At 40.0% G+C, this 12,054-nt stretch overlaps 1 protein-coding gene across 4 annotated transcripts in view; it reads left to right on the top strand.

Annotated features, from left to right (window-relative positions):
- rhbdf1b (rhomboid 5 homolog 1b) overlaps positions 1 to 12,054 on the top strand; it is a 40,561-nt gene that overhangs the window by 22,893 nt on the left and 5,614 nt on the right. For 2 of the 4 annotated variants that reach the window (XM_079596238.1, XM_079596237.1), the window contains 7 exons: positions 7,152 to 7,365; positions 7,574 to 7,780; positions 9,004 to 9,126; positions 9,894 to 10,057; positions 11,091 to 11,342; positions 11,496 to 11,607; positions 11,687 to 11,761. In XM_079596238.1, the coding sequence (XP_079452364.1) occupies positions 7,152 to 7,365; positions 7,574 to 7,780; positions 9,004 to 9,126; positions 9,894 to 10,057; positions 11,091 to 11,342; positions 11,496 to 11,607; positions 11,687 to 11,761 (1,147 nt within the window). Of the gene's footprint in view, positions 1 to 3,003; positions 3,118 to 5,246; positions 5,565 to 7,151; positions 7,366 to 7,573; positions 7,781 to 9,003; positions 9,127 to 9,893; positions 10,058 to 11,090; positions 11,343 to 11,495; positions 11,608 to 11,686; positions 11,762 to 12,054 lie in introns of those variants that run through there. The other 2 variants (XM_079596236.1, XM_079596239.1) reach the window with 2 other exon arrangements.

Here is a 12,054-nt window from a genome sequence, read left to right as displayed (position 1 = left end):
GATGGTTGCAATGGTTGCAATCCACTGCCATTATAAAGCTCGGAAGCGCCAGCTGACCCTGGGGCCCCGCAGAAATGCGTAATCCCCAGTGAGCCTTCTAAAAAGCGGCTATGCGATTCATTGTCGCTTGGTTCAGTGATTCTCATCACACTCGGGTGTTAAGCAGAAATGTTCCTGAAGCTCAGTGATTTTCATCACGCTCAGGTGTTGAGCAGAGATGCTCCTGAAGCTCATCTTCTTCACACCTAGTGTTGATCAGTGCTCCTGTCTTGTGCAATGTGCACGTATGTCTCTTGCACGTACTGTGCTAGGTCAGGAGTGGAGCAGGTCTTGATAATTGCCCCTTTTTTGGCCCAACCAGAGCTAGTTCCCCTCGACAGCCTTTCCTGACTTGCTGCATGATGGCACCCGCATTCAGACCCCTGGAGAGATTCCAGGCCGGCCCTAAAAATGGTTCAGGTGGTTACCGCAGGAAATATGTGGTAGTCACCATCACTTCTGCGAGAGCACCCCCTAAGAGGAAGTGTTGCTTACGCCGAATAGAAGTAACCTATTCGTTGGGTGAGTGTTCTCTCCGTGAGAAGATCCTGAAAGCGTTCGGTCATTTCAGTGCTCTCTTTCCTGCAAGATGGGCTGGAGTGAGGGCTGTGTCATCCACTCTCAAAATTATGTTGCCTCTTTTTTTCTTTGATGCAAATCATGATGCATTAGCTGGGAAGCACGTCCTGATAGTCATGTTCCTGAGGGAGCAAGGTAACTGCCTTGCACCCCTCTTTATCCTCCTGGGCCTTATGAGCCCCTGAGCCTCTGCAGGCAGTGAGTTAAAAATTCAGTTTTTAAAGAAACAGTTCTCCTGCTCGCAGGGTCTCTACTCAAGGGGAGGGACTTGCTCACTTTCCGTCAACGAGTTGTGCCGGGAATTTGGGCTGGCTAACTCTCACGAGCTCAGACCCCGGCCTGGATGTGTGCCCAAGGTTCCTACCTCTCCCTAAAGGTGGGACCAGGTGGTGAGCCTGCAAGCGTTGCCCCGGAGGAAGCAGACACAGCCCTGGCTTTCTCTGTCCGTCCGCTTCATTGCGGTTATACGTGCACAGAATCAAGCCTTAGGACCTCAGACCAGCTCTTGTCTGTTAAGGAAATCAGCAGAAAGGGAAGGATGTTTCCAAGCGACGTTGGCCCACTGATAAAGATGGCTGCCTTCATCTTGGTGAAAAACCTGAGATGCACGTGTCCACTTACGTGGTGAGCTCCTCTGAAGTGAGTGTGTGCTCCCGTCTAGGCGTTGACACAGAGTGCTTCGCTAACAGATATTCTAGAGTTGGGGGCTGGTCCTGTAGGAACAGCAGTGACTTCCCTGGCCTAAAGCCCTGTCCCTTCTCCGCCTTAAATTGCGGGGGGATAGGCACTGGAAGGTGGCAGCACTAGTGGCGCGTTCAAATAGATCCCCATTCAGTCGACATCGACTACGCCTGACGTTCTCGACTGAAAGAGAACATCCTGGTTGCATATGCAACCCACCGTTCCCTGAAGGTGGGAACGGAGGACGTAGTCCCCTCGCCACTACTGCTGGACAACCGCTGACTCCGGGGGGCGCTCGGCTCCTCAGCGAAAAAGCAACTGGTGCGTGCGTCCACTTCCGTGTTTATACCCGTGCTGCGGGGCGGGGCGGAGTGTGTAATCAGGCACGCCTATGTTGAATAAGCGTGCCCCATTCAGTCGACTACGTCCTCCGTTCCCTCCTTCAGGGAACGGTGGGTTGCATACGCAACCAGGACGTTCATTTGAACTGAAATAGATCAAATGTAATTGGTTCCATGGCTACAACTCAATTATATTAAAATTAGTTGGAACTAGAGCTGCCCTATTCTGGATAAATTGAGAATCACGATTTTTTTTTTTTTCAAATAGAGATCACAATTCTCCCACGATCCTGAAGGGACACCTAAACAAAACATGTAATTTTACAATATTATTGTAAAAATATGAATTACTGCAGTCTATTTAAATAATTAAATACATTTTTTTTTTTAAATGGGTTGATTTGAATGATTCAATGACTCATGAATAAATACTTCACTTAATTGTTTCATTACTGGACAAATGAGCGTTTTTGAATCAGCAGGGGGTTTTTTTGGCACCAAGTCACGCTATTTTGATTGCTACCGTAGACATTAGTGTTTATATCCAAAATATAAACTTTTATCTCAGTAGGTACTTCTTTGGTAATGTGTGGTTGAAATGGTTAGTGAAGCTGTTTCATCTAAACGTGACTGCTTTCTCAATCTGGGTCTGCGAACACATTTGATTGTTTAATAGACAGGCAAATTATTTAATAAGATCTTATTGTTATTTAGAAATAAGATTGCGTGGGTGTTCGAATCGATGTTGCAATCTTTTAACGATTAATGTGCAGCTTACATTCTTTTTAATAACCAACTTTTCAAAAATGTTATTGCTAGAAATTATTAAGTTCCTCTAACTAAATGTAGGGTTACACATCATTTCATTAGAAGTTGTCATAACTCAAAAACTGTTGCATTAAACGTTTTAGAGTAACTTATGCTGTGACTAAGCTAAAAGGCTAATATGCATTACAGGTACTAAACAAGAATAAACCTAATGTTTTAAATCTCTGACTGCTCCTTACTCAGTAAAGTGCTGTTTATCTTAATGGCTTGCGATGTTTTATCTTCCTTGTATGGATGAAGTCCTCCACTGCGAGGAGACACAGTAAATCAAACTTCGTTTTGACTGCATGTGTGCATCTTTTTCAGCATCTGTTCTTGTGTTCAAATTTGGTATGACATAGAGTCTGTCCTCTTTATTAACCTCCTTTCTGCTTTTCTACTGCAATTAATATGATCCTGTCAACTTTTTAAATGCATCAATTTTTTTTCCCATCTCTGCTTTTCTTCTGTATCCTAACTGGTTGCTTTTCTATCTTTTCTCTTCCCCTGTTTTCTCATCTGCCTTTCCTGATCCTCCTCACTTCATCCCCTCCAGTCCCACAGGGAAGAGGGTACACTTTGAGCAGATGAGCACCAACCTGGTTAAAGGCCAGTGTGTCTCACGTCTGGAACCCCCCAGACGTCAGTCACTGCCGCAAATCGTCCTCAGGTACCGTGGAACCAATATAGATCCTCTGAAATCAAAAGTTATTTACAGTCAGTTACATTTGAAAGTTTTTTGGGTGTAGTAGTTTCAGTGTGTAATTTCAGAATGTGGCGTTTTTCTAATTAATTATGTGGTGGGAGGCATTTTTGTTGTCTTTTAACACTCTTTCATAAAAAAACAAAAACATATGTTGGACATCCAATCTGTGAACTCGGGGCAGATGGATAAATCCCGACCTCTGGTTTTCATCAGTATTTTGAAAGACATTTTAAATCCAGTTCGCCCACACTAAGTTTAAGATGAATTATATAAAATAGCATAGGCCCTCCGACAGCTATATTTGCCGCTCCCTGATCATCCATAATATTTCATTTGGCTTTGAAAGAGTGTCAGAACACACACACACACAGACTCCTACACAAACTTGAAAAAGAGTTTCTTTCTTCCTCTACACAAAAACAGGAGCGCATCAAAGCCTTCACATCTGTGTCTTTGGGTTTGGCTGTGTTCTAAGATAATCAACGGATAGTGTATTGACTCTCGAGTCCACCATGTGTCTACCATCAAAGGAATATCTGAGCTGTGGGAGAAGAACATGTCACGGCAGAAAGTGTTATTCACAATGCTGTAAAAATTGCTCATGAGGGCCTCTTTCGGCTATTTTCAACTCTGCCGCTGATTGTGACTCATGCTTTATTAATGTAAACGTTGTTTTGCACGGGTTTCTGGAGTGTAGGCTTGAAGTTGTGGATGTGTCTTGTCTATATTATTACTGACTCATTTGGGGAAGAAAAATTAATAATCATTGTTATTTTATTGTATTGACACCATACAGCCCTAGTTTCTACCAGTAAAGAAATACAAATTATATGACAGGTGTTTAAAATAACTGTTTGCTATTTTAATATATATTTTTAAATGTAACGTATTTTCTTTATCTTTATTCTCAGCATCATTACCGCAGTCATCAGTGTCACATGATCCTTCAGAAATCATTCTAATAAGCTGATTTGAAATTTGGAAAAAGTTTTGCTGCTTAATATTTTTGTGAAAATTTAATGAAACTTTCCATTAAATAAAATACATCAAAGAAACCTGAAAGACTATATATTATTTATTTATTTAATTATTAAAGTTTTTTTTTTTAAAATATTTAATTCAGGAAACATATCTTACCTTAGCCTGGCTCCGCCCTCCTACGTACTTCCGCTCAATTTTCATTTTTCTTCAGTACCATGTCTGGGATTGTGGTATATTCTTGGGTTTTCTCCAGTGAAATTTTTACCGGTCCAATCAGCGAACAGAGCGAGTCGCTGAGAACGATGACGTTGAGGTTGTGCGCTAGTTTGAGTCGTCATACATCACACGACCAAACGTTAGCGATTGGTTATGGCAGATCTAGAGAGGCTCTGGGCAGATCCAATAGTTTTAACCTTCTACAGAGTACCCTCCTTCAAGGAAGTTAACGCTTGTCAATTGAGAAAGGCCAGACTCTGAACAAACGAAATGTACGAGAGTCTGGTAGAACCAGGCTAATCTTACCTTACTTTAATCTAACAAAGTGGGTCTTTATATAAAGATATATAGCTGCCGTTATAGTTTATTAATGGGATCATCATATATTTAGGGGTCCTCAACTTGTTTGAAAACCCCTGCTCTATAACAGAGTATAACCGTACCATATCCCCATTCAAATCCTCTGCCACTGACAAAACTATCCACAAGTTAATTGATTGACTGTCCAAACTCATAACTGTTCAAATTCACTGATGCTTATAGTGCATGTTGGGAATTGCATGTCAAATTAAGATGGGTGGTGAATGATCATGTCTTTTCCTCCACCGGGGTATTTGAAGGATGGAGTAATTTGTCTTGGAAATGTGTTATCTTTACCCTTGAAGATTTGGATTTCGTGTTATTCAGGATTGTTGCCTGCTCTGTAGGACATTGTATTATTGCTTGAGGCATGTGTAATTGTATGTGTGAGTGTATGGTCATGATTGAATTGTGCAAACCGAGTCTAGTCCCAGTTCTCACACTTCCCTCAAGTTTCGACACGTCCCCTACCCTCTCTCTCTCTTCTCTCTGTCTCTCTCTTAGTCAGATGAGCTGGTATTTTACTGGATGTTTACACACACTCCTCAAACATTATCTGAGTAGGCGGCAAGAGCAAAGTGGAGTTGCTGCCGGGATACATGTGAATCACTGCTGTATGGTCTCAGACACATTAAGGATCCGTTTAAGTGTTTAAGCGAGTCTTGATCCTTTGGATTGAAGCAGATTTTCTGCTTGAGCTCTGGCAACAAGGAAATGTCTTATTTGCTGCTATGACTTCATGTGATGTAGAGGGTAGAAGGAATGAAAAGCCAATATTTCACTCAGTGTGAAGGCTTCTGTTCCTCCTCTACCTCAGACATGACCTTCCTGGCCTCCTGGGATGAGTTAGACAGGTAGGTCAATGGAGCTGTTTTATGTTGCACTGTGTCTTTATGATTGAGGAACTTCTTATTGTGGATTTTTGTATAAAATATTTGAGCCTTTTGGATATTTTGCAAATTTTCAAGGCATTAATAAAATAATAATAATAATTTCATATAATTTAACCTTGTCTTTGAAGAGTGTTTGTTGTTGTTGTATCAAAGCAGTTCTTCTTTAGTAGGCTTGTTAGTTTGTTTTTTTATGGTCTGGTTTGGTTTATAGATCATCACCATGTGTTTGGTTTTAATCACACAGCTCTCTCATCTGATTGGTCAACAGCTGCAGATATATTTGACCATTGTCGTAGGTTTAAGTTTCCCACATAGTTTGCTAGTTTCATGGAATAAAGATTGTGTTCCCCTTTGTTAATTAATTCATTAAAAATAAAGCATAAATCTCAGTAAATTGTTAGATTTCTCTAAAAGCAAGTCATTATATTGCGCCATTACTAATTTAATTTTGCATCTAAAGTAAATTAATCTTGTTTAAGAATGTTTATTTTTAGTTGAAAACAGGAAAAAAATTGTTGTCTGTAATGGATGTGCCCAGTGTTTTATTTCATCACCATATTGGTTACAGTAGATGAGTTTGTTCAGTTTTTCAGTGGATCGCAGAACAGTTTATTAAGTTATTTTCTTATATCTCATGGCTGATTTGAAATGTTCTTTCTCAAATCATTCCTCCAAAAAGAGGGGGACATTATGGCGGTGACTCCCCCTCCGCTGCCTTAAAAGGCCTCCCCTCAGCTGGCCTTCCTTGTAATGATGCACAGCCGACTCTGTTATTACTATGTGGCCTTTACTCTAAACACTGCTGATGTCCTCACTGTACTACCAGCATTTGCACACACTTCAAACACTTAAAAGAAAAAGAAAATACTCACAGGCTCTGTCCTAGGTTGTCTCTGTCCTAGGGGTACACACTAATGTTTTTTGGTCTTGTTTGCCAGTAAAGTATCTAAACAGGCTTAAAATAAGACACATTTACTTGAGAAGCAAGTATTTCTTAACACATTGGTGAACAGTTGGTCTTAAGCATAAATACATTTAGAGAAAAATCCTTAATGCAATGTATATTCTCTGAATGCAAATAGTAAGATGACAAAAGTCTTACGGGGTTGGAAAAACATGAGGGTGAGTAATTACTGACAGAATTTAAATTTTTGGGCGAACTAACCCTTTAAGAAGACAAAATTCAGTGCAAGTATGATTTCATCATATTTCAAGGCAAGGCAAGTTGATTTATGTAGTATGTTTCATACACTATGTCAATTCAAAGTGCTTTACAGAAAGGATTTAAAATAAAAAGTAGCTTTATCCATCAATGTTATGAGTGCTTACAAATCATTTGCTCAGAAAGAGTTAATGCACTCAATCGGAATCGACCATGGATGTTTTGGATGTCTCGGTTAGTTAGTTTGTTGTTTTGGCTCTTTGCTCAGATTGCCCAAGTGGATTTGATTATGTTTTTCCATTTTCTCCTGAGGGCCTATTAGTTTGTACGCTTGGTGTGGTAAAACTGCTGTAATATAACTATAATAAACAATGATTTGACTGCAGGGGCACAGCAGACTGGTTTGGGGTCAGCAATGATGTTGATGCCACCCAGAAATGGCAGCGCAAGAGCCTGCGCCACTGCACCCAGCGCTACGGCAAACTGAAGCCTCAGGTGATACGCGAAATGGACCTGCCCAGCCAAGACAATCTGTCCATGACCAGTACCGAGACCCCTCCTCCTCTATACGTACCACCTGCACAGCACGGCATGCAGAGGGTAAGCTGGACACATACAGATCCCTTTAACGGTACAATCCAAATTGCTTACACTGTTCTAGGGAAACAACTGTTTCTATAAACATGGGACTTCCATAAACAATATACCATAGATGATGCACACTATTAAGAGCTGATGGTTTGTGATACACAGTCACACAGGGTGATCATGACTCACTGTTTAGGTTTGTTGTTGTCGGCCTCTGCAGATCGTAGACCCGCTGGCTCGGGGTCGAGCGTTCCGTAACGTAGAGGAAGTGGACGGCCTTAGTATACCTCAGACCCCCATCACCCCCTGCGCAGCTTCCCTGTGCTCCTTCACCAGCTCCCGCTCTGGCTTCAACCGACCTCCCCGCAGACGTAAGCGCGAGTCTGTCGCCAAGATGGGCTTCAGAGCAGCTGCTGCTCTGGTGAAGGTAAGAGCATAGAGAGAGCAACAGTGTTAAGCAAGTTGCATTAGCACGCCATATTATTTATAACAGTGATTCCAACCAGGGGCCCTCAGCTAACTTCCTTAGAATTGATCAAATTAAATTAAATTAAATTTGGACTTTTATTGACTTTTGACATTTATTGAAAATTATATATATATATATATATATATATATATATATATATATCATTTGTTCTATTTTATTTGTTCTATATTTGTTCTTATTTTATTAATCACCTGGAATTGCTAAATTAATTGTGGTTAATTGTTTTAAAATATAAACACTACCAGTTACTGTTAATAAAACTGTCTCAAAACAAGGAACAATCGCATAATTCCAGTAGAAACACCAGTGGAGAATATCTTCGATTATTATATTAGACAATGGAGGGCCTTCAAGTAAAAAAATATTGAGAACCACTGATTTATACCATTGTAGATATGTATTTTAGTTGCATAGAACTGAATAGCCCCAAAAAGTGATTTAATTCCCCAGATTTCCTGTGAAGTCATGCTCTGGTTTTATTATCATCCTCCGGACATGAACAAAGCAAGTTCCCAGACAGGAACAAACAACAGGATAAAGCGGCAGACTCATTTCTGACAATTGCTAGAAGAAAAAAAAAAAATCACCATTTGATTTGAATCAATAATCATTCCTTAAAATTCGGAAATCTCCTTTGAGCTTGAGTGCCCCAAATGCCAAAGTGACGTGAATGCAGTTGGAACAAGGCAAGGGCCGTCCCATAAACCCAGCCGTAGTGATTATCATAGATTACTTCAGAGGCTCACTTTGACGTCCTTGTAAAGATTGTAATAAACAAATATTACCCTCCCCCCGATAATCTGTTATGTAAAAGTTTATCTCTGGCTTGACTTGTTGGCCCGGGATTTGGCCCAGTTCCATTTAGCGCCTGAGCCCAGATGACCAGGCTAAAGGCCTGGGAACAACGCTAACAGATGGCTATGATAATTCCACGGGAATGTTCAGCTGTTGGTCTGATAGAATATTCTGGAGCAGGTTGAGGTAATCTCCTGCTTGGCCTCAGAAACCGCACAGCTGCATTGGAAAGGACATTAGATCTCACCCATTGTTTGTGATGTTTAATATGTATATCTAGATGTTATGTACCCTTGTGTTCACACATGAATATTGAGTAGTAGTAGTAAACATGATGCTGTTGATGAAGATGACTCTGGTTTTAGGGGCGCTCTCTGCGGGAGGGGAACGTTCGGCGAATGCAAAGGCGCAGTTTTGCTGCAGCCAGTTTCCTAGATGAGGACACTGTGGATTTCCCAGATGAACTGGACACCTCCTTCTTTGCCAAGGTGAAACTGACTACAAAAACCTGGCGTTTACAGTTTACCTCGATGCTGCCACCTAGTGTTGGAATATTTAAATACCATTGAGGTGAAATGTATAAATGCTCCACTAGCAACAACTGAACAGCTAATATTAGTTTACCTGAATACTGCCCGACTTCCATTGGTCGACAAACAGATATTCCCGCCCCAAACTTACACTGGTAAAGGAGGTGTTACTGTGTCTAGTGGTTTGAGATGTTCAAACAAACAGATCAATGTTTTTGATAGGGTTACGTCCTGTCAGTCTACAAATGGGTTACAGTTACCTCTGTATATAAGAGGGATTAGTATTATTTATATATTATTATAGTATTTACTAATATTTAGAATTACCTTTTTATTTTTACATTTTCAGTTTTCATTATAGTTTAGGTTTAAGTTTTACGTCATTTTGTTGTTTTTTTGTCATTTTTTGTAGTTTTTGTTTTTTTGCATTTCTATTTATCCTAATTTAATTTTCTTTCATTTTTTTATAGTAATTTTAGTACTTCAATTTTTAACTTAAGTTAGTTACCATGGCAACATGTCTAATTTTTGTTTTCAATTATTTGTAATAGTTTTAGTTAACAATAACAACACTAGCTTGGATAGGATAAATAGCTGGGAAATATTTAAACATAAAAACAAAATGACACATCTGAGAAAACAAAAGACAAGTGATCCAAGAAATGAAACATCAACAATGTTTTTGCACACCTAAATGTGTCTAATGTGGCCATTTGTTCCTTTAGGATGGGTTTACACACGAAGAGCTGTCCACATACGCAGACGAGGTGTTCGAGTCGCTTTCTGAAGCTGCCATTAAAGAAACTGATGCCAGTAGAGCTGGAGATGAGAGGGACTTGACGGGCAGTGCCCTAGAGAAGACGGAACTGGAGCGGAGCCATCTTATGCTGTGAGTTACGTCTGCACTTGACAAATACTTTTGAGTTTGTAACGTTATTCTGATGCTCTTAAAAGCACTTAAAGCTCTTACAAACACACTTAACAACTGTAAATCCGATTATGAATGTAATTTGATACTTACGACTGATCATCCCCAAACGCGCTGAGTCAGAGACAGTTGCGTTCAGTCGGTGTTCAGTCGGAGTTTAAAATCTGCTCCAGTCGTTGGAAACAGTCTGAAAGTGTGTTCAGTTCAGTCTTGTTTCAGCTAGTCGTGAAGTCTCTCCTCGGCTTAAAGGAATAGTTCACCCAAAAATGAAAGTTGGCCCATGATTTACTTACCCTCAAGTCATTCTAGGTGTATAAGACATTTTAATACAATCGGAGTTATATAAAAACATTTCCTTGCTCTCCTAAGCTTTATAATGGCAGTGAATGGCCGTTTCTGTTTTGAAGTCCATAAAAGTGCATCTATCCATCATAAAAGTGCTCCACATGGCTCTCGGGGGTTAATAAAGGCCTTCTGAAGTGAAGCGATGAATTTGTGTAAGAAAAATACCCATATTTAACACGTTACAAAGTAAAATTCTATCTTTCTGCCAAACAGCCATACGTATGCCTAAAGCACAACTTGCGCAACTAGTGACGTCGGTAGTAGCGTAATGCGTCATGGCGTAGTGTAAATATCAGCAGTACGTCGTGTTACTCGCATAAGTTGCGCTTTAGACTTAAGTGGAATCTGTATGTTTGTTTGGCCGGAAGCTAGTTATTTTACTTTATAAAGTTTTAAATATGGATATTTTTCTTACACAAACTCATTGCTCACAGCCACTCACTGCCATTATAAAGCTTGGAAGAGCCAGGACTGTTTTTTATATAAATTGTATTCGTCTGAAAGAAGAATGTCATATACACCTAGGATGACTTGAGGGTGAGTAAATCATTGGCTAATTTTCATATTTGGGTGAACTATCCCTTTAAGTGGACTATTCTCTGTCTGTACTATATAAAAGCTAATTTCTATGTCTCTCCGTGTCTCTCAGGCCTCTCGAGAGAGGCTGGCGTAAGGGAAAGGACGGTGCTCTGGTTCAGCCTAAAGTGCGCTTACGGCAGGAAGTGGTTAGTGTGAGCGGTCAGCGGCGTGGACAGCGCATTGCTGTGCCTGTTAAGAAACTCTTTGCCAAGGAGAAGCGTCCTTACGGGCTCGGCATGGTGGGCAGACTGACCAACCGCACCTACCGCAAACGCATTGACAGCTATGTGAAGAAACAGATTGAAGACATGAATGACCACAGGTATTTAACAGCATTGTGTTTGGGTGCTTGGTGTTGACTATTGAGATTGCATGATGGTGTCTGAATAGATGCATTTTGTGCATTTACAATAACTGCACGTTATGAGTTATAGGTGTCTGTACAGGTGATGAATTGAGGTCTTTTATCCCACAGGCCTTTCTTCACTTACTGGATCACCTTTGTCCATTTGCTGATTACCATCTTGGCAGTTTCTATCTATGGCATTGCACCTGTGGGCTTTTCACAACATGAGACTGTTGATTCTGTAAGTAAAATGTGTTTTCGCTTTTGTTGCATTGTGCTTGTGTTTATTATGGTGTGTAACAGGTTGTCATCTGTTGTAGGTCTTACGGAACAAAGGGGTTTATGAAAATGTCAAATTCATGCAGCAAGAAAACTTCTGGATTGGACCAGACTCTGTAAATATATTTACAAAATTTAAACATGGATTTGCCTTAAAGTTAGTGTAAATTGTAATTGTGCTTCTATGTTTGTATTTATAAAACAAAATAATCTTACCAACTATAGGGACCTGAAAAACAACAACATTTTCCTTAAAGAGAGGCCTTTAGCCCTTTTGTAGGTTACCAATATTCCTTTTATGTTGTTTGAGGTTTTAAGTGATATTCAAAGTAATATTATTATAAAATGACGTGTTTTTTTTAATTATTTAAAAATACTTACATTTATTATAAAATGCTGTTTATAATTG

The sequence above is a fragment of the Phoxinus phoxinus genome (genome assembly GCF_949152265.1).
Source record: "Phoxinus phoxinus genome assembly, chromosome: 21".
Lineage (NCBI taxonomy): Eukaryota > Metazoa > Chordata > Actinopteri > Cypriniformes > Leuciscidae > Phoxinus > Phoxinus phoxinus.
This window is presented reverse-complemented; position numbering and strand designations above follow the sequence as displayed.